General features: G+C 57.6%; 1 protein-coding gene across 4 annotated transcripts in view; it reads right to left on the reverse strand.

Moving 5' to 3' along the window:
- Positions 1–22,454, reverse strand: part of NFIX (nuclear factor I X) — a 92,289-nt gene that overhangs the window by 7,019 nt on the left and 62,816 nt on the right. For 2 of the 4 annotated variants that reach the window (XM_037041853.1, XM_037041854.1), the window contains exons 3-9: positions 13,348–13,410; positions 12,996–13,070; positions 12,299–12,419; positions 11,011–11,147; positions 8,301–8,423; positions 6,300–6,475; positions 845–992 (exon numbers count right to left, since the gene is read on the reverse strand). In XM_037041853.1, coding sequence (XP_036897748.1) covers positions 845–992; positions 6,300–6,475; positions 8,301–8,423; positions 11,011–11,147; positions 12,299–12,419; positions 12,996–13,070; positions 13,348–13,410 — 843 coding nt within the window. The remainder of the gene's footprint in view (positions 1–844; positions 993–6,299; positions 6,476–8,300; positions 8,424–11,010; positions 11,148–12,298; positions 12,420–12,995; positions 13,071–13,347; positions 13,411–22,454) is intronic. The other 2 variants (XM_037041856.1, XM_037041855.1) reach the window with 2 other exon arrangements.

The raw sequence follows: 22,454 nt of genomic DNA on the forward strand, positions 1-22,454 counted from the left end.
GTGCTACCCATGCCCTGCCCGAAGACGGCACACTGCCCACCCTCCACCTCTCCTGTCCCTCACGTCGGGTCTACCTTGGGCCTCCCAACTCAGATTTTTCTCTTCCCTTGGACAAAAGTTGCCATTGGTTTAAAAAAAAAAAGAGAGAGAGAGAGAGAGAAAGAGATGAAGTAAGCCAAGGTCCAGAGCCCTCCCTTGTCCTTGGAACATCCAACCTGGGGAAGGAATTGAGGGAGGGGAGAGGGATGGGAGAAAAAAAAAAAGAGGAACAACGAGAAACCAAATGTGAGACTGAAGAGGAGGGGTCCGGGGCTGGCCTGCTGCACCTTTAAAGGCCTGAATGAAGGGCGGGCAGGGCAAAAAGGGGATGGTGGTGGCGTCGCCTTGTGGTCACATTTAAGTTTCTTGGTGTGGGGGGCACGACAAAACAACAACAACAAAAAATCAAAAAAACAAAGAAAAAAGAAAAACGAAAAAAACAGCAATCAGGCATGAAGATGACATGGCTGTGCCTCCCTGTCCCTTCCCACCCTGGCCAGCACCCTGGCCTGCGCCCCACTGTGCTCCCCCTCCCGTCCCCCAAGGGCCTGGGCCAGGGGCCCGGGCTGGGAGCAGCGGGCGGGCAGGGGGGCTCGTGGTGTGCTGGCTGGTGTGACTGAGGCCCGGGGGGCTGTGTTTGGGGGGATCAGCTTTGCTCTCATCTGGGCAGAAGGCTCCGTGGTGCTCTGGGTTGGGGAGGATTTGGTGATGGGCAGGGCGTGGGGGGCTTTTCTTTTTGCAGTGGAGACTGTTTGGATGAGCCAGGACACTGGGCTTTGTGGTTTCGGTTTCATCGTCCACTTACAAGGTGATGGAGGAGTCAAGGCGGCGCCGTCTGGGGCAGTGCTGGTGGATTTGGAATCAGGCATAGGAAGGGGCACAGGTCTGGCCACTGGAGGCGGCGGCGGTAGCAAAAATGACCCCGGGACTTTGCCCTGGCCGCTACCGTTGGGCTGCGAACAACATAAATAGAGTGACGCATGAAGGCACATCACACACAGACACACGCTCCCCTGCGCGGCCACGCCAGCTTGCTCCTGAGAGCAGGCGCTCCCGGCGGCGGAAGGTGCAGAATAGGGTCCTCTCTTCTGGGCACAGGGTGGGTGAGGGTGGGAGGCCTCAATTTGGTCTCTCTGGTGTTTCTCTCTCTTTTTTTTTTTTGTGGTCCTCCTTTGAAGTTGTGGGAGGAGGAAGGGGAGTGTCCGACGGATGGTTTGTTATTTCTTAGGGAACATGTTTTAGGTACCAAACATGCCACCTAGCCACAGAGCAGCTGCACCTGGAACTCGCACACTCCTGAAGACCTTCTCCTACAGCAGAAAAGACGTATCAGCTTGCCCCTCCCCGTGTCCTCCCAAAACACACGTGTGTCTCCCTCTGCAGGCCCCTGAGGTGGGACTGGCTGACCCACCTGAGGACTGCCATCCTCTACCCCACATCATGGCCTGGAGGGGATGCTGAGGGACTTGCCCTCAACTCCAGGGGCCTGAGGACAGTGGGGCGCTGGTCTATATGCTATAGAAGAGCGTGGGAGGAAAATCCATTTGCTGCCTCTCCAGTTCTCACGAGGTCCTTCAAGCGAACTTCCTCGTCCAATGCCCTCAGAAGCCCAGATGCTGGGTCACCAGGTCAACTCCTTGTCTTTTATTCCCTCTCATGCCTCACACTCCTGTGGGTGTCCTTACGTGCAGCAGCTTTTGGGCTTCTTGGGATGTAGGCACCACAGGCGAGTCAAAGGTCCTGGCCTCCCACGGGCACAATTTCCCAGGAGAGACCTCCCTGGAGTTCTAGGCATGTACCTCCCCTTACTCTGGGCAGTGTCTCTGAGGACCACCAGCAGCCTGAGCTCAAGGGGGCTGGGCCAGAGTTCTTCATCCTAAACTGGGTCCTCTCTCATGGGGCAAAGCTCTGCCCGCCCATCTAGCCAGGGTTCTCCAAGGTGGGAGGCTCCTGTGCTCCTCCTCCTCCTGATAGGCAACCCCTGTGGGACCTGCCCCGCTAACGTCTGCAGGTGGCCCATCTTTCTGTCATCACTGGTTCTGCCTGACTATGAAAATGAGATTCACAAGAGGTTTCCCTTGTGCTGACAGTGTGCTCTTCTGCTCCACGCCCTTGGCACTCAGCTCTGTACCAGGCACTTTACTCCCGTAGTGTCCAATCCAACAACGAATGTATGAATCAGCAATTCTCACTCCAGGGCCATTCTGCTCCCCAGGGACACTGCCATGTCTGGAAACATTTTGGTTAGCACAACTTCTGGAGGGATGTGACTGGCAGCTAGTGGGTGGAGGCAGGGGATGCTGCTCAACACCCTACAATGCCCAGGATGGCCCCCAGGACGAAGGCTCGTCTGTCCAAACGGTATCAGCACCACAAGTGGGAAATCCTGCTGGAAGGGGAGCTCTACACCCCCCTTCACAGCTGAGGAAACAGGCTCTGTGCACCTGAGTGGTTTGTCCAAAGCTGCACTAACTGCCACGGCCTGAAGGTCACAGCGACGTCTGTCTGACTGCAGGGGTCCTGTGGGTTTTCTCTAGCAGGAGAAACGTCCCTCTTCTCCAAATCCAAATCCCGCCTGATAGTGCTAATCCCAGCTTGATATGGCTGGACGCTCAGAGCTCTCCTGTCCCCTGAAACCTCCTGTAGCTCTGACTGCGTCTGATATAAAGTAGGATCTCCCCAGTTCGACACTCAGGGCCCTCACAGTGGAGGCTAGATGGGTTTCCCAGCACTTGTGCCCTTATACCTCCTCCCCCAAGGTGCTTCCCCCAGTAAACCGCCTGGGGGTTCCAGATACACAGCCTGAGCAGCTGGGCTACACACGCTCACTGCAGAACCAGACTAGAATGCCTTTTCCTATATCCTTCAAGGCCTGCTCACAAAACACTGTCCCCGATGTGGGGACCAGCCAAACTCCCTGGACCACCATCCATCTCTCTCTGCCCGATTCTTTCAGGATGCTCTTGACCTCTACTGGAGCCTTTAAAGTAGATTTCCACCCAGGCTCACCAGTAAGCCATGGAGGGCCACCTCTGTGTGGCTCAATCCTACAGCACTCAAGTCCCACTGAATAGAATCAACTAGTCCATCCTGATGCACTTTAGAACTACAGAGCCCCATGCCCCTGCGAACCCTGGCCATTCTGCCCATTGTCCTTCACCTCTAATGACCAGCTCGGGTCTGACATTGTCCCTCCAGATGGTTCCCTGGACTTGATTCTTCTGGCCCATTCAGAGACCCCTCACAAAAGCAAGCAGTGGCTGCTGGTCCCCATCTGTGTCGTGGGCAGGAGACCCTTTATGCCAAGTGTCATTTTAGAAACAGTCCCTTCAGTTCCAAGCACAGGCCGGAGGGGTTCCCAGCTCTGCAGGGTTGATGCTGAGATACAAGCAGCAGCCCCTCTCCCTCCTTCCCACATATGAACAGGTTGCTATCTTGTTTTTCCATCAGGGCAGGAAACTCCACAGACCACAGCCTCACCCCTCTTCTCTGGGCCACCTTGAGCCTGGGGCCCCGGGAAGCTGAGATGCGGGGGCTTTACAGGCAGCCCTGGCTCCCAGGGCAGCCTCTACCTCATTCTCCTCCCCAGAGCCAGTCTGCACCCAGGAGGATCTAAATCACTAATCCCACCGGATAATACTCATTCCAGCTTGATATGGCTGGACATAAAACCTGCTGTTCTACATTTGGTTTCTAGAAACGACTTCCAAGCAGGCTGGGTGTCTCTGTTCTGGTTGGGTTATAGGTTGAGGTTTTTAAAATCTCAAGGTGTTGTGACTTTGCAGTAACTTAAAGCCTCACGAGTTAAGAGCTAGAAATGCACGCTAGTGGCCGACGAAGACGAGGGCCTGGCTGCTCCAGTGTTGGTGGTGGAGACTGAGCTAGAATCAGGCCTGCTGATGCCCCCTGAGCCCTGCAACCTTTCCAGTGTGTTTGTCTGGTGGTCTCTTCTCTCTACCAGAAACACAGCTAACGAGGCATCCTCTTTCTGTTCTTTGCATCTCTGAGAGGTGTTTCCATTCGGCCTTGGCCTTTACTGATATGGTTCTCCTTAATTAGGGCCTAATACTGGGGTCTGAAGACAGGCCATAAGTGGCACCTGGGAACCCTTCTGCAAATCATCTGTAAAACTTTTGTATGCATGTATTTTTCTGTAAAGATGATCTGTAACTTTGAACTCCCATGGAAGTTACGAATTTACTCCTCTAGGCTCTGGATCAGTGGTTCTCAAAGTGGTTCCCTGACTAAAAGCCACAGCAGCATCTGGGAACTTGGGGAGAAATACTGATTCTCAGGCCTAGCACAGACCTGCTGAATCAGAATTAGGTGAGGCCTAGCCACCTGTGTGTTTGCAAGTCCTCCAGGTGACTCTGCATGCTAACTACTGGTCTGAAGGTGGCCATGGAGCAAGTACAGCTTAGTGTGGGCCACTCCCTGCCACCAAGTCAGCTGCAGAGCTGGGACCTCTGGCTTTCTCCTCTTCCAGAGCCTGGGGCTGTCTCTAGACTCCTCTCCGACACTGGACCAGCTGGAACAGGTCCCCCACACAGACACCCCCTCTTCTCTTGGGCACAACAGGTCACAAGAAGAAACTCAAAGAGGCTGCTCCCCAGCCGAGCCAGCCTCTCTGTTAACCAGGGTAGCTGTTTCCCCCCCCACCTGCAGTGTTTTGTCCACAGTCTACTTAGAGCAAGAAACTGTCTGGAGGAGAGAACCTTCCAGGCCAAGCGAGACCCTAATCTTGAGCAGTCAAGGGAGAATGTCAGGATCCAGCCGTAAGGATGCCAAGGGGTTGACTGGCTCTGTGGACTAAACTGCTCCCCAGGTTGGTCTCACGGATTCCAAACCCCAGCTGCCTCTGTAGGTGAGAAGGCAGACAAGGCAGGGTTCCAGGCCTCTCTGATCCACACTGCACAAGTCCCAAGGGGCCTGGGACATAGGCTGGCACTTCCCACAGACTCTGCTGGCATCTCTGGAGAAAGTGCAGTAGCCATCAGGGGTCACATCCACTTTTCCCTGAATGCCCCTAAAAGCGAACAGAGCTTGTCCAGAGAGGTGGGCAAGGCTCTGAGTGTGCTAAAGAGCTGCAGAGTCAGCAAAGAAGCCCTTGAAGGGCACAGAGGGGAAGGAGCTGGAAAGCAGGAAGGAGAGCAGGAGGGAGGGAAGAGGGAGTGAGGAAGCCCCCCCACCCCGCCCCACCAAATAATACACCAGCACTCAGCAAATGCCCACACTGTTCGGGGCACCTGAAGGCTGCCCATTGCTTCCCCTGGGTGTGGTTTGGCATTTGTTTCTGATTTGCTCCCCTCATTGTGGCCCTTTGAGCAACGTCCCCACCTAACCTCTGGACAGCCTGGGGGACAGCAGTTGGACATTCTCATAATGCAGCATGCTGCTGGAACCGGAAGCTTTCCAAAGGTCCAGAGACCACTGTTCCCAACCCAGAGTACTCCTGCGGGGACTGAGGACCACCTTCCCACTGAAGGGTTGTCTCTGGCCCACCAATGTCTGGGATAATTCCTTTGCTAAGCTACCCTGCAATTCTGCTTGTCAGTGACCCAGGCTCCAGGGCTGATTGACAAAGAAGGGCAGTGCCTCCCGTCCCCCCTATCCCTCACCCCCTGCAGAACTCCATGGGAAACCAGTCTCTCCCAGGTTAAGGAGTAGGGCTGCTCTACAAAACCATAAGTAACCTGGAACCCCCTTGTTAAGAGTCCTACCAACAGGAGTCTGAAGTCTGGAGATACTCCTGATCCATGACTGGGGAGGGAGTGGTGCCGCTGGCTTCTAGCCTATGGGGGCCAGGGCTACGGCTCAGCACCCCACAGTGCCCAGGACAGCCTCACACCACGGAGAATGAACAGCCCCAAATGGCGATAGGGCCACGGTTGGGAAACCTTGCCTAGAACCTATGAAATCCTTGCAGCCCTGAGGTTGAAGAGGGGAGCCAAGGGGCTGGGGCTGGACTGAACAGCTCTTGGGTGCACTCCAGGGGGAACAGAGACTGAAGACAGGGCAAGGCGCCCGAGCAAGGCAGGCCCGGCTGCTGCCTCCAACTCTCTGGACCACGACAGAGAGGCCCTGGCACAATACACAGGCCCCTACCCCAGACCAGAAAGCTAAGGCGTTTACACTGCTGGCTCTCTGCTGCTCCAGTGCCAGGTGGGCTCCCGGCTCTCAGGCCCTCTCCCTGTGATCCTGACACAGACAGACAAACACAGAGATGAGCTATGGTGGGGCTCCTGGGCCTCTGGACTCACCTGTCCGGTGGCCTGGCCTGAGCCATCTGAGCACACAAACTGCACGAACTCCTTCAGCGAGTCCTGCCCGTGGTGGTGGTGGTAGCGGATGGTTGGGTGCGTGAAGTACGGGCTCGACTGCTGGATGATGGATGTAGAGGGGAAGTGCAACGCTGAGGCCGTGGCCCGGGGGCTCCCTGCATGCATGAGAGTGGGAAGAGAAGACATCAGTGGACAGAAGATGAGGAAAACTGCTGGTTAGGGCACTGAGGGTTCAGAGGAAAAGGGAGAACAGGCAAGAGCAGGGCCAGGACCAGGGTAAGGAGAGTGAGGGTCCATCCTTGGCATGGAAGTTGAGATAGTACAAAAACAACAACAACAAAAATCTTAGTTATCAAGGTAAATAACATTTCAATGCAATATTTTAAAAAATCCAATTGGCAAACTGGGGCCTGTGACCCAACCAGGTGCTCATCTTTACAGAGTTTGATGGGAACCAGAGACGAGCAAGGCAGGCCCTGCAAGCACAGTGTCGGCCCGGTCTTTTGTTTAAAATGTCAACATTTGCTCACTGTCTATTTTGTGAAAATTTTAATTTTTAAAAATAATGCATTAAAACACCATTAATTGTGACAACTGAGATATTGGGCTCCCCCTTGCATTTTGCACCTCAGGTGAGGGCCAGGGTGTGGATGGGGGCCTGGGGCAGGGAGGAGAGGCAGGGAACAGGACCCGAACCTGTGCAGGATGGCTCGCAACGTGCACGCAGAGCCATGCATCTCCCACTCGTGGGCGGGCATGCACCAGGTCACTGCTGCCTAGGCCCCATCACATTCGCACATGCGTCCTTGCACACGCAAGCTCACACACATAACTCAAGCCCCGGAACAGGCCCCAGCCTTCCCCAGCCAGCCCTCTCCCGCCCGTCTGTTTCCAATCAGCTCGCTCTTGCTCTTGGTTTCATTAGGGGGCTGAGGAAACTTGGCTTCTCTCTGGAGTTCATAAAAGCTGAGTGGAGCTGGGCCCGCTGCCTCCCGCAGCCAAGGGCCTGGGCTCCCTGCCCCCACCTTGAGGCCACCACACCCTGCCCCAGCACAGGCTGCCTCTGGGCTCCCAGCCAGGAGGCCCCGAGGAGGAAGCCGGGAGGGCGAACCTTGCTGTTCTCTGTGTCCTATGGAAGGACCCAGGAGATGGCGGTGGACACAAGGCTGTGTCCAGAAAAAGTTCAAGCCTTTTTCTACCAGATGGTGCCAGATGGGTTCCAAGGTGAGGAAGAAGCAAGTGAGGGAGTGGCGAGGCTGAGGACTCAGCTCCCACAACTTCCTGACTCTGTCCCCTCAGGAACATGGAGGTGTTCTCCCTGCCCAGTGCCTTCTCTAGAGATTGAAGCAAGAGAGCCCCCATGTCAGTAGCCGGCTTTACTCCCAGAACAACAGTCCAGGTGCCACTGGGGGACCCTGGATTCCTGCAAGTGCTCCTGTCGATCTGTGCCCCTTGCCGCACTGGTCTGGTGCTGGGAAGCCAGACCCTGAGCGTGGCCAGGAGCTGGGAAAGAACAGCCAAAAGGAAAGGCAGAAGGAGAAGCCTAAGCTTTCCCAACCACAGCTGAAGCAGGGAGAGGAGCACTGGGCAGGCCTGAGGTCTCCGCAGTCAGAGGGCAAGTCAGAGGAGGCCTGAGGACAGGCCTGTGCACACATCCACACACACGTGCACACACTCCCTGCCACACATGTATGCACCCACACGCACACACACACAAGCACACAGCACACCTGCAAGCACGTTTACACACATGCACATGGGGAGTGAGAAGCAAGTGGGAGATGCTTGAAAACAAGGTGAGGACGCCCAGCGGCTGGCTGGTCCTCCAGCCGGTGCTGCTATGGAGGGAGGGCCCATTCCCTGGCCCACCCAACAGCTTGGGGCTGTCGCCCTGACCGACCCTGGCCCCTTCACCTGGCCAGCTGCCCCTCAGCGTTTTGCCACCTCCCCCATGTCCCCTTCTGGGCCCCCATTTCTCACCTGGTCTGACTCCAGCAAGCACAGGCAGCGGGTGGTGAGTGAAAGCCATGCGCGGGGAGCTGCCCTGAGAGGAGAGGGCACTGCAGAAGTCCAGCTTTCCTGACTTCTTTAGAGAAGCCGGGCCTGGGGGGAGGAATCAGCAACACAGTGCAGGTTTAGCTGGGCCAGGGTGGGAGCAGGGGAAGACAGGAAGCCAGCAGCTCACGCATTCTCCTCGGCCCTCCCGGCTGCCCTTCCCCCACAGGGCTCCTCCTGCCTCCTGTGCCCCATGGGGCTGCATCTCAGGCCCTGCATGCAGACCAGCCAGCCCCGGGGTGCTTCTGAGAGGACAGGAAAGTGAGGCACTTAGGTCTGCTGGGCGGGGGGTGAGTGGAGTCCACCTTGTCCCCTGATGAGCACACAGCGAGCTCATGGGGCACACACAAAAGGTTGGGAGGCAGGGTCAGGGGGCCAGGCTGGGCACTGGGGGTGGAGCTGGCTGCCAGAGGCCCCAGCAGGATGAGACATTTCAGGGCTTTGTTTTGCTCCTGGTGCCAGAACTTGGGTGGCATTTAGCAGGAGACAGGGGCACAGAGAACACCCCTCTAGAACCCTGATGCTGCCCACCAAGGTCATCTCAGTGCCCAGCAGGCACCACATCCAAACAACACTATGACCAAGCAGGGTCCCAGGGCTGGGTCTGCTGGAGGAGCTTGTCTGGTCCCTGGGCTGAGCCTCAGAGGCTGTGCCCAGGCTGGGAGGGAGGGGTAAGGTGGAGTCGGAGCAGATCTCTGCAGCTGCCATCTTTGAGGCACAAATCAAGTCAGTTTGAGTGGGGGGGGGGGGCTAGGGGACTTCAGAACAGAGAAATAAGAGCCATTTAAACCACAGAGGGAAGAGGCGGGGGAAGGGCAAACTCCCAGCCTCCCGCCAGAAGAGGTGTTATCTGGCGGCAGCTGTGTGCCACCTGATAGCTGGCACGGTGGGGGGGGGAGCACCCCCACCAGCTGTGCACAGCTGTCCCCTAGGCCACACAGCACCTCCCCAGCTGTTCCCTGTCCTGCAGCTGGGCTGCTTAATTGGCGATTTGTCTCAGCACAGGGAAGCAACATAGGAAGTGGGTAAGGAGGAAAAGAGGAAAGCGAGGAAGCTGGGTGCCGCAGCAAGAGGGTATTGGGAGCCGTGCATGCGTGGCAGGACTGCCAGAAGGAGCAGAAATGGCAGGCTCTACAGCAGACAGCCAAGAAAGGAGAGAGCAGGAGCCTAAAGAGGAGGGCTCCTTGGGAACCATGTCTGGGCAGAGGGGCCTGGAGGCCACCAGCCATGGCGGATGCATCTTTAAGGCACATGAGGCCTTACAGAAGCAGCCACTTAACTGAGGCCCTGGCAGGGGTGTCTTCAGAGCCTTCTCAACTGCTTTTACGCCTCCCAAGGTTCCCCAGGGAAGCATCTGAGCTGTGCTGGCCCATGTCCCCCACCTGCCTCCAGGAAGCCCTGGGAGGGGCACCCAAAGTCCTGTGGAGTGATGTCCCACAGAGGCAAGCCTTAGCGGTGGTCTAGAGCCTGTTCCCTGAACCCACAGCCCGGAGGAGAACCTTCCTCCCTTCCTCCTCTCCTCCTGAGGAGTCAAGAGCAGAAGCAGATTCTGTGTCTGGGACAGCACCTCCCCACCCTTTGACCTTGTTTCTCCCCCAGCCCAACCCCCTGCCCATCCACATGTCCCTTCCCAGTAGGGTCACATCTGGAAAACACCAGGAAAAGTGCCACTGGGTCAGACCCTCATCTTCCTGTGTTGTGAAACAAAGCCTCAGTCCCCAGGCTGGAGCACAGCAGAGGTGCCCGGTGCACACCCCGCCCATGCAGGACTGCATCCCCCCCAGCCCCAGAAGCTCACTCCCTCAAGGACATGACACAGGCCACACCACCAGTGTGCCAGGCAGAAGTGCCCTGCAGCCAGCCTCCTCATACCTGCACACAAGCCCACACACACTTGCACATGCATCTTCTATTCCACCTGGGCTCTCCAGGTCTGCCCACGCCTCCTAGCAAGTCTGGAAGTGACCGTGGCTGGGTTCACCAGGAAAGGGGTGGATAGAAGTGGCTGGGAGGCCTAGAAACAATTCTGCTCACCCTTTACCAGACTCTGCTCCTTTCTGGAAAGCTGCACCCTTTAAGCCAGCAGTTCTCAGCTCAGTTAGCTAAGGAAGATTCTCTCCTTACCCCACCCAATGAACATTCAGTGTCTGAACACATCTTTGGCTATTACACTGGCATCTAGCAGGTGGAGGCCAGGGCTGCTGCTCAACACCCCACGGTGCCCAGCATGCCCCATCACAGAGAGTGATCCAGCCCCAGATGTCAGCTATACCCAGTCTGAGAAACTGCTTTAAACCATGAAGACCACAGAGCTGGGGCAACCTTTCTACAGAAATCCCAAGAGAAAAAGTCCAAGAAGGCTTTGAACAGGAGGCCATGGCCACCTGCAGGGCACCAGAGGCCTCTGCTTTCCTCCTGCTGTGCCACTGGGTGCTGCTGCCCACTCAGTGACAGCCCCGCTCCTCGCCTGTGCTCCCTTCTTCGGCCTGGACTGCCCTCCTCTGGAAGATCAGGTGGCCAGAAGCCAGGCAGTGCCAACAGTGGGGGCACCAGTGGGAGAACTGCCAGGTAAACTGGGGGGAAGAAGAGGTTCTGGGCTGCCCTCGTGCTGGGCCAGGCCCTGTGACGCCCATACCTGCATCCACATCGTTGGGCCACCCACTGGACTGGCTGCTGCCAGCTGCTGGGGAGCGGCCTGTCCCCGGATAGAAGACATCGTCAACAGGGCTCTCCATCTCGCTGTCATCGATGGACTTGGGGCGCTTGGTGGTGCTGGAAAAGGAGGAGAAGGAGCAGGTGGGCCAAGGGCAGGTCAAGGTACGGGGGCTCAGGCTGAGGGAGCCTGCACTGAGGGCCTTCCATGTTGGGAGCAGGTGCCTGCTGAGGGCAGCATTTCTGGGCACTCACTGGTATCCACCTCCAGACCAGCCCCGAAGCCCCTTGGGCCCAGCCCACCTGATTCTCCTCCTCCTCCTTGACACCATCATCTACCAAAGCAGCCCAAGTCAAAGAAGTGGGCAAAACCCTCGGCTACTTCCGTGGCCACACCTTTTATTTCCCATCAGCCCCCAGGGTTAGGTAAGGTGACTGAGGCTCACCTAGTCAAGCTCACTCCATCATCATGATATTTTAAGTATGAAAATGGTATAACATTTTACTGTAATATTTAAACAAATCAGAATGAACACCAAAACCTCACAGTAAACCACAATATCCAACTTTTTGAAAAAAGGGATGAGATCCCACCCTGCCCTGTACAACTGGCCCTGACCAGGCCTTACTGTGTCCACCCCAGGACATCGCTGAATGGCCATACCCTTCCCTCTCATGCCACTCCCCCACCCCCAGGACTCAGGCCCTCCTCCAGGCAGGCAGAGGGCCTCTGACTGGCTGTTGTTTCTCTCCCCACACGTGGCTACTAGAGGCACTTTCTGCGCACACATCCCCAGCATCTCCTGCTTGAAACCGTTCAGTGGGTTTTCAGTCTAAACACCTGCTCTGACCTCCGAAACCCCCCCATGGAGTTTCGGAGCTTCTCTGGCCTCAACCCCCAAGCCTGTGCAGCCTCAGCTGGGGTGGAGGCTGCTCTCTCTGTCTGGAGTGCCCCCGTGCCCTTTCCAGCATGCCGCAGGTCTGGGCCCTAGTGCCACATTCCCAAGGGAGAGGCCTTCTTGGATCCCCACTGGGAGCGCCTTCTAGGCAGAGCCCTGCCTTGTTTAGGTTTGTGTTCCCAGGGCTGAGTGCCAGCAGCAGGAAGTTCAGGGCGTGGGGGGCACGGTGGGCCCTGGCTGCCCAGGAGCCAGTGGCCTCAATAACGCATGACCTTTTGAAGCACCCAGGGAGCTGGGGTGTAGCTGCTCACAATGCCTGGATGACTTGGAGGTAGGGGCAGGGAGGGGGAAGGCCAGGGGTGCTGGGCTTACCTGGTGGAAGGAGGGGAGGTGATGGACCGCCGCCCCAGGGTCACCTGGTTTATGTTGTAGTAGTTGGGACTCTCCAGGTCCGCCAGCGAGAAGTTGGGCCCTGATGCCGTTGCAACAGGAGCTAGGAAGAAGGAAGAAGATGATTGGTTTGGAAGGTGCAGGAGGCCCAGTGGAGTCTGTTTTGTGGCCATGAGCAGTGGAGCTCCCCAGAAGCCCCAGGACAAGATCTCTGTGCAGCCTGCTGAGGAAACCTCCCCCTGGCTGCTGAAGATGAACCCTTAGCTGCGATTTTTAAAAAATATTTTATTTATTTTTAGAGAGAGGAGAAGGGAGGGAGAAAGAGAGAGACAAAAACATCAATGTGTGGTTGCCTCTCATGTGCCCCCAACTGGGAACCTGGCCCAGACATGTGCCCTGACTGGGAATTGAACTGGGAACCCTTTGGTTCGAAGGCCAGTGCTCAGTCCACTAAGTCACACCAGCCAGGGCCTAGTTGTGATTCTTTCCCTCCAAAGCACAGATTAGAAATGCCACTCTCTGGACACCTCCACTCCTCTCAGCCTGGTGCCCATGAGGCAGATGATGTCCCAGGAAGCCCTGTCTGCCCCCTTCCCCAGTAACCCCATCAGTAGGGGGCCACCTGCTCACCCCCATCTCTGCTGACTCAGCCCTGTCCAGGAAGAAAGGACTCACTTACTCTGTGATACTCTGACCAGCTCTGTCACGTTCCAGACCCCGGAAGTCACAAAACAGTCCTGGAAACTTAAGTGCCCTGAGGAGGAAAAAGAGCTAGTGAGTGTGAGTTGAAGCAAGGCCAGGAAGGGCTGCCTGCTGGTTTCCTCAAAGTTCTCCCCACCTCCCCACTGCTGCCCCCAGGGAAGAAGGGGTATGCTCCAGGTGAGTCCCCTCCCCTCCAGCTGGCAGCCAAAGCTCAGGTAAGGGACACCTGAGTAAAGGAGAAAGAAATGGTGGAAGGCAGAGGAGGACCTGGAGGGCAGAGCAGGCAGGAATGTTGGAAGCAGGAAGGCAGGCGGGCTGGGGGAACTGACCATTGGGCAGTGGTTTGATGTCCGCATCTCCTTGCTGGTTTGAACTATCTGATTGTCCGGATTCTGCAGAAGACACAAAGGGGAGGATGGGTCAAAACCAAAATGCCCACAAACGCTACCTCTCCAGCCCTGTAAACACCTTCTTCCCCCTCCAGGAGTGGCCCAGGGAGACTCCCGAGACCAGAAGAGGGAGAAGAAACTCCCGTGGTGGGGATTCCTGGGCACCACAGGGTGTTGGGCAGCATCCTTGGCCTCCACGCACTAGATGCCAGTAGCACCCCAGTTGTGACAACCCAGACCATCTCCAGACACTGTGCAATGTGCCCCGGCGACAGTTACCAGTGCGTGAACAGCACTGGCTGACAGAGCAAGAAGGGTACCTAGGAGAGAAGCTCGGGACCGTTCTGCACAGCTGGGATGGACCCAAGGGTTCCCCATCTTCCACCCGCCTCAAGTGCCCAGAGAGGCAGCCCCTTCCTCTCCGCACTTCATCAACTGGAGCCATTCCTCGCTTCCTGAGCCACCCCCACCTCACCTTTATGCTTGCACGCAGTGCCTGGCAACACGGAGGGGGAGGTCTGCCCTGACGCTGTTGCCCGCTCTGTGCCAGCCTGTCTGGGCTGTCTCATGCCCCAGTGCCACAGCTGCTCAGAGGGAGCCCCGAAACAAGGGCCCATTGTGCAGTGGGAGCTCACAGAGGGCTGGGGGCAGGGTGGAGTGTGTGTGTGAATATTTTGCTGAGCTTGGGAAAGCCCCCCGCCCCCACCCCCCAGGTCCTCAAAGCTTTGTGTGCTAGGGGCACAACGGGGACCTCCAGAATGCCTGCCTGGGCACGACAGCTGGTGACAGGGCGGTGGAGGGGGGCCTGGGCAGGATGTGGGGCAGGAGGAAGGCAGGCATTTGGTGGAGAATCAGCTGCGCATGGAGGAACATGGGGGTGGCATTGGAAAACCGGGCACTGGCGTTGGCCAGGGCTTTGCCGCACTCTTTGGAGCCACCCTGCCCCCTGGTCTCACCCACCAGGTGAGATCAGCCTGCTGACTGGACATCAGCCCCCCACTGGCCTCAGAGCTGAGACGCTCACACTGGGGAGTAACCAGCAAGGAGATTCCAAAAGGACGACGTGAGCCCCCACTGGAGCTGGCAGGCAGAACAGTAGACTTCTCAGAGCAAAGGCCCCACCACGGCTCAAGCCATTTCCCAGTCACCTGCCTCACTGTGGCCGGTGGGAAAGGACAGGCTGCCCCAGGACGGCTTCAGGCCCCACTTCCCCCATCCTTTATCTTGTTAGGTCGCCAAAAAATAATAACAAATCTTGTCAAGAAAACAGAGGTTTAAAAGGAAATTGCTAATGGGCCCCCCTCAGCCCCTCCAGCCTGGGGTTCTTCCTGGGGCACCACGGGGGGGCATGCACACATGGGGATGGCTATGCCCAGCCGGGCCACCCTTTGTTAGTGGCACTCTCTGCTCTGGAGAGAACTCACTAAACGTCCGCCTAAGTTCTGGGGAGGGCAATCTCTCTATGCCGTAGCATCTTGTCAGTGTGAATTTTCTGTCACTCTGCCACCTTGGCCCATTCCTAGCTTTCTAGGTCTGATTCAAGCCCCAGACAGGCCAGCAGAGAGCAGAGGAGGGGCCAAGGCAGAGGCGCCCACCCCAGGGCTTCCTGGGGCCCCTGCTTTGGGCCTGCTTCCTCAGGACCGCCCTTTCCCCAGTCACTAATTCCGGAAGGCCAGAGCCTCACGATGCCCTTGTGGAGCCCAGCAAGAGGCACGTGCTCTGGCCTCTGCTGCCCCTGCCCCCAACCGCCCCTACCAGCCCCACCTGTCCCGGGACCAACTGAGTCCCCACCAAGTGACCAGGCCAGGGTCAGTGAAGGGGAGACGGAGGAGGCCCTGGATCCACCCGGTGGGGTGGGTCCAGGCCCCCGAAAATGGCCCAGTGGAGCTGGAAAGCTTTGCGCATGCACACGCCCAGCCCAGGGACACAAAGACGAGAGAGAACCCGACAAAGAGACGGAGGTGAACCAGCGGCTGAGGCAGAGACAAATGGGGCTGCGGGAGAGCGCCACAAACAGGAAATCCTTCTGAACCAGGACACTGCCCCAAACGTTATTGCTGTTATTCCTGTTGGCTCCGTGTGGAGAAGCGAGCAGGAACGCCGCTCAGCCGGGCGAGGCTGCTGCCACGCGCCTCCGGGCGCTGCTCCGGGCGCTGCTGGCAGCCATTTTAGCCCTTGGCAGCCATCTTACGCCTGGCGCCCCGCAACGCCACCACCTCCGGCCGCGGCGGCGGGCTCCGCCGGCTCGGGGACAAAAGGCAGGGACGCTGGAAATCTGGGCCCAGGCTCGGAGGCACAGAAGCCAGCCCTGTAGCCGGGGCAGCTGCGGCCTGGGTCCTCACCCTCCTCAGCCAGCACCTCCGAGCAGAAAGGACAGGGAGGGCTGAGGCCACGGGCCTGGGGACATTGCACTCTGCTCAAAGCCCTGAAGCCCCCATGGGCCGCCCCCAGGCGCAAGGGCTCCACTAGTTTGTCAAGAATGGACCCCTGCCCCAACAGGACCTCAGGTGATGGGAGCAGGCCTGTGTCTACCGGGTCAGCTTGGACCGAGTCTTGGACAGATGGGGGAGGGGCTGGCAGGAGCTCCGCCAGCGCCGCAGGCTACTGGGCCCGTGCACGGCTCCCGGGGAGGGCGAGGAGGCACCCTCCCCACCCAGAGGTGGGGGCCAGCTGGGCCAGTCTTCTTACACAAGGGGCTCTTTGGGAGTCCATGCCCTGAAATCAGTGCCTGCTCTGGACAGCCACTGGGGAGCACACGACACCCCAGCACCTGACTCCCTTCTGTCTGGGCTCCCTGGGGGAGGGGATAACCCCAGGCCTCAGGACAGACTGGAGGAAGGCCCCAAGCCCCGCCTCGTGGCTGCTCAGCTTTTATCTGGCAGAATGGGGCTTATCAGAACCACCAGCTGAACAAACACACAAATCCACGGTTAGTGAGAGAAAACCCTCTGCCTGAACTCTTTATCTCCTGTTCGCAGGCCCCACGCACTGCCCCCTGCCAACAGCACAGGAGGAGACCTGGCTGCTGCATGGTGGGGGCTCCTCTCTCCACTGCCCCCCTTCTCCCCTCGCCCCTGACCCAGCGCGGGGTGGCTCTCCTCCGGCAGTCCCTGCCAGGCAGGCGTGCATGAGTGAGCTCCTGCCACATGGGAGCCCCCCTCCAGTGTCTGCTTTCTCACTGGGGACAATGGGCCAGCTGGTGGCCTGCGGGCCAGTGGAGAGGCAGGACGGTGTTGGCTGGCACAAGGCGGGCAGGTGCCCGACTCCGTCTTTTATTCTTTCCTGCCCAGCCCACATCCCCGAGACTGTCACTCTGATGCCTCAGCCTTTCAGGGCCACATCCCCTGGCAGCCTTTCCAGCCTCAGCCTTCTTTCTGGCCTGGTCCTCAGAGCGATGGGAATCCTAAGCACATACCCCCCAGTTCAGGGCCACGGGGACAGAGGCCAGCATAGAATCCCAGACCCCTCTGCCTGACCTTACAGCTGCCCTAAATTCCTGGAGAGACTGGAGACAGGACAGAGGGACCAGGGACACTGTCACCTCCCCTCAGCCCCAAAACAACACAACATCTTCCTCCTTGCTGTGCTGAGAGGACCAGAGAGTGCCATCTATGCTCTAAGAATCCTCCCACGATCCCCATCCTATGAGGCCTTCTCAAAACCAAGTCCAGCCACTGTGCTTGAGGATGGATGCCTGGGTGCGCAGGCATCAGGGCTCCTGCCCCTGGGCCAGGTTTTGGGATGGAGAGAATTTTGGAGTCCACAGCTTGTTCTGGATGTTGCTGGGGGTCATGAATATTCTGCTGACTCTCCTTCACATGACCCCTTCTTGGGACCTGGACCACTCAGGTGATCCACACCTCTGAGGCAGAGGCCTCACCTGCCAGTTGTGCCTGGGGACTCTGGCCACCCAGAAGGCTCCCAGAAGTGAGGACTAGGCAGGAAAAGGTGACGAATCTGGACTGCCTTGGGGTGGGCCCAAGTGGGCTCCCCAGAGCAAGGCTCTGAAACTAAAGAGACCATTCCTCATTCACCTGCACACGTCACTGGTCACCCCCTGTTCAATGGCTTGTGGACTGGCAGGCATCGTGGTTCAGGCACCCCAGCCTGGGCGGGGCTCAGCTGATGGTTGGCAGTGTGCGACCCTCTCTTCCTCAGGCCCCTCTGTAACCCCCGGAGCAGCAGCAATGCCCCCCAGGGCTGTCTGTTTCACCCTCCACCAGCTCTACCTTCTTAGCTCTTGAAGCTCCCAACTTCTTTCATTCAACTCTTCGCCTTTCCCTCTGGCATATGTTCTGTCTTGACTCCGCATCTCTCCCTCTACCTTCCTTCTCCTTCACCTCCTCTCTCTCAAGCCCCATTTTGTATCCTGGTCCTGCCTGTTTGCACACATGTGTGTATGTGCGCACACTCGTGTGCACGCTTCCAAGAGGACTCTGCCTCTTCGTCAGAGTTCTGGAGGGGGAAGCTCCAGCTGCCAAGAGGAGCTGAGTGCTACACATGAACCCAACTGACAGCATGTTTTTATATATATATTTCCAGTCACAGGCAGGAAGATATTTATGGCTCTTGCTAGGTGAGGGAGGAATTCCTGTGCGCTGCAGCGAAGAACACTCTGCCTCAGCTCCCACCAGAGACAAACTCCGAGAAAAGGTCCTGTGTGACTCGCTGGCCAGCCGCCCCCGCGTGCATCACTGAGGGAGGGTGTTCCTCAGGGCTGAGAGGGGCACACAGACCTGGCTCTACCACATCCACACATGTGAACCCAAGCGCCTGCAAACACTCAGGCCAGCACAACTTGGAGATGTTTCCAGCCACTTCCTGCTGTCCTGCAGGGGTGGAGTGAGCGGGACACCCTGAGCCGTGTCCCACTGTGCCCAGTATACTCTGCACTGAGGACCAGGCCAGACAGGAAACTCTTCCAGCTCTGTCCTTTGGAGGCCAGGGAGGAGAGGCATCAGGGCCCACCTGTCCTTCCCCTGGCTCTCCCCAAGCCCGAGATTCAAGAAGGTGGGGTGTGCTCTGTTCTGGAGGTGCTGTCCTGTGAAGGGCCAATGCAATTCAGGAGCTGCTCTGCCCTCTCCAGTGTGGCACAGCCCCTCCCCCACTTCTCTGCGATTCCGGAGCGTCCAGGGCACGGAAACCCAATCTCAAGGGGAGCCAGAGGCCCGGCCTGCAGCAATCAGAGCTGGAGAATATAACTATTGTGCCTCTTGAAACCTAAGTCTGAGAATCTGAGACACCCTGAGGAGGGAAGCAGGACGGATGGGGGGCTAGGAGGACGGGTCACAGAGGGGTTCTCCCCATCTCAGCAAACAGGAGACTGGGGACCAGGAAGTCCTTAAGAATGCAGGGCAGCCAGAGGGCAGAGAGGGGCGGGGCTCAACCTGGGCCAGGCCCAGGGGGCTTCTAGGTTCTTCCCCTTTTTCCTGCCACTCCTCACTCCACCTCCACAAGCCAGATTGCACTGGCACAGGCCCTGGGGCCTCCTCTCTCAACCCTAGATCCCAAGATGCTTGGAGATAGGAGCCTGGCCTGAGCACAGCCCTGAAGCTGTAGGTAGGGGTAGGGCAGGATAGGGAAACATGTCCACCCTTTATCACCCTCATTCCTCCTTTTCTCATTCTCTACTCATAGATCCAAAAGGGCTTGAGCCTTTGACTTGAGTCACTTGCACAGAGGAAGAGGGGATAAGTGACAGGGAAGAAGAGGCCCAGTCACACCCGCAGCACGCAGGTAATTTAGACCTGCTTTGGCTGTCCCTGGGGCTGGGGCTCAAAGAAGGCCATCGAGTGTGGGGTGGGTTTAAGACAGAAGATCAGGCCACAGAGACCTGGCAGGCCAGGGCCATGGCCAGCATCTGGTTGGGACATTCCACTCTCGGTTGCTGACCCCAACTGTTCTGCCTTCTCTGCCTCAACCCAGTCCTGCAGTGAAGTTACTGGAAGGGAGGTGAAGGCAAGTCCGTGGGCTCATCTGGTGCCCAAGAGATCAGCAGAGTGGGTGGGCTCAGGCTTCTGGACTCAGGCAGCACTAGGGCCTCCAGGGCACTCCCCTGGTGTGAGCTGCTCAGCATTCTCTGCCCTGCACCTGCCAGGAGAAGCTTCCTTGGTGCTGCCCCCAGCCCAGGGAGAACTTGGGCTGGCACCTGGGCACTGAAGCCTGGGAGAACTGGGTACTCATCCCATTGGGATGAAACAGTGGCCATCAAAGGAGAGAGGAGGGACACACAGTACAGAGCAGAGCACCCAGCAGGTGGATAGAGGCCAGGCCAACATTAACAAATGAGCTCCCCTCTGCCCACCAAAGCAGCACTGGGAGATGCAGGTGGGTCTGCAGGAGACACAGCTGACCCCCAGCATCTCAGACATCAGTGTTCCATGGCTGCCGGTAGAGTGACTAAGTAGACCCAGTGCCTGGCAGTAACACCATCCCAGGTGTTCCAGAGGTGCCCAGGGGCTGCGGAGTCACCAGAGAAGGACTGACAGTGAAGCAGCCACTGTGGAAGCCCTAGATGATAATTTTTGGTGTCTTGACACTAGAGACCCCGGCCAGTGAGCTGAGGGGCTCCCTCAGGGCCTGGCCCATTACCATCTGCAAAGAGGGGCAGAGAGGTGGCTCTGCAAATAAAAGGCAGAATCGGACACCTTCTACAGGTGCATCCCTCCACAGTGTCAGGAGCTGCAGTAAATGGTCTCAGGATGGTCACCATATTGAAAATGGTGGAAGAAAAGCAGGGGAAGAGAAGGCTGGAAGATGGGCAATGCCAATACGGAAGGGGAGAAAATGCTTGTGCCTCTGGATTCTAAGGGTGTTGGGCCTAAGGCCCTACCCATCCTAGCCCAGCCCTGAGGACAGAGAGAGCTAAGGACACCATGAGCACAGGCACTGCCCCACCAGCAGCTGGGCACCTCTCCTGGCAGCACCTGCTGGTGCCACAACTGAGCTGGCACACAGAGCCAGCAACTCCAGCAGGGCCGGAGGCCAGGAGTCATGTGATGGCCGAGCCCGGAAAGGTGGCTCCAAGCCCCTCAAGCCTCTGTCTCCTCTCCAACTCAATGGGTACAAAGTGACAGTGGAGAATACCCCCTACACCCCACATGCCAGAAAAAGACGGGAGCCCTGTGAAACAGGGGCCCATGTCCAGTCTAGGGGCCTGCAGAGCTGCTCCCCCACCCCACCCATTCTATTTCCGGCGCTGCCCTTGCTGGCCCTTTGAGCTGCCCAGGCCAGGCCAGGCTAGACAACCCCCAGCTGATCTTAGGACTATTAATAGTGTCCCCACCTCCCAGGGCTAGGCGTCACCCACCCCCATCCCATAAATATACTTGCCCTTGGTCTAATTATTTGTAAAACGGCAGAGGCCTCCAGATGCTAATGTCAGCCCAGGATGAGAAGGGGGAAGGCAGAGGCTCTGGAGGCCACTTAAGTGACATGTCTGGGACCAGCAAGAGTTTGGAAAAAGGAAAGAAGGAGGCATTAAACCCCAGAGCAAGAGATGCACAAAAAGACAAAATTACAACTCTAAGCGAGAGAGAGGAAGGGGTCAAGGCAGAAAATTAGCGCTAAAGCAAAGCAGTTTAAAGAGAGAAGGCAACAGTAGAAAGAATCAGAAGTAGAAGGTTCGAAGAGAGGCAAGGAACGGGGCGGGGGGGGGCGGGGGGGCAGTAAGCGGAGAGAGAAGGAGAAAATGACTGCTTAAAAAAAAACCCAAAGAGGGGAACTTCCCTAAAAATACTCAGGAGTGGCTTCATGAGCGCAGCTTCTCGGGCTGCATCTAGCTGCCATCATCTTCTGTCCAGATGGGGCTCAGCAGCGAGAGGGGCTGGGGAGACCCTGACCAGGCTCTGGGGACGAGAGGGCAGGCAGAGCACCAGGATGAGATGCAGAGGGAGAGAAAATGGTTAGGAAAAGAAGGTGAGAGAAGAATTGCCCCGCATGGGGGCAGTTCACTTTCAGCCATGTGTGGGGGAAGGCCCCACACTCCTCACCTGTGGAAAGGGTGCCGGGTGGGCCAGAGAATGGCAGGGATAGGGAAGGAGAACCCACCTACCTCCATTCACCCCATGGGGAAGTGGGAGCAGGCCAAGGCCATCTGCCTCCCATTGTCACGTGCTCTGACTTCCTCAACCCCCCAAGGGAAGGCACCCAACTCCCAGGCTGGTGACCCCAAAGGAGCATCCTCTACTGGGGACTTGACTTGAAGAGGAAGACAGATTCTGACTCACAGAACGGTGACGAACACAAGGGCACCACAGTTGAATGCCTAGGTGGGGCCCTTCCCTTCCTAGAGGCTGGAAGCCCAGAACCTCTTCTACCCAGATCCCACCCACACTGAGGGCCTCTAGTCAGGCCAGCGCCAGGGGATTTGGAGACACTAGTTCTGCACAGCACAGGAGCCCCAAGGACCTGGCCACCAGGCTTCCCAGGCTAGGGGTGTCCTGACCAGGAACCTGACCACCACTTCTTTGGGGTGAAGGCCTGTCTGTGTTTTTCTACTACTCTATCCCTCACACTTCAGAGCAGTGGAGTGGATAACAAGACTGTGAAGAGACCCTTCTACATCCTTCTTTCAACCATGGCTACACTGACCACCAAGGGGACAGAAGCACCAATTAGCTGAAACCTTCCCCCTCCTGAGGAGAGAACATCTTTTCTGCAGATCTAGCCCTTAACACTCACACCCAAGGAAGTGGTGCGGGACCTTTGGTACTGCTAATCCTCCTGCAAAGCCCAGCTGAACTGGTGCATAGGACTGGGCATACTGGTCCCCATGCCTGAGGGCTGGACTGACCACAGGAAAGAACCAGAGTCTCCCTGTGAAGAGAAGGGCAGGCAGGGCAGCACTCAGGCAGGCCTGCTTCTCTCCTCACCCTGGAGGCCTTAAGGCAGCCACTGTCCAGAGCTCTCCAGATGAGACAAGAGGAATTTGGACCTTTGACTCCAAATCTCCAACTCTGAGCTTTGAGAACCCAGCCTGGGCCTAATGGGTGGGTCTAATGGGTGGGCGAGCAGGTGGCCTCCCAGGACACTGAAAAGCTCTGGGT

This window comes from Sturnira hondurensis, unplaced genomic scaffold (genome assembly GCF_014824575.4).
Source record: "Sturnira hondurensis isolate 20B ecotype Veracruz unplaced genomic scaffold, ASM1482457v3 Scaffold0003213, whole genome shotgun sequence".
Lineage (NCBI taxonomy): Eukaryota > Metazoa > Chordata > Mammalia > Chiroptera > Phyllostomidae > Sturnira > Sturnira hondurensis.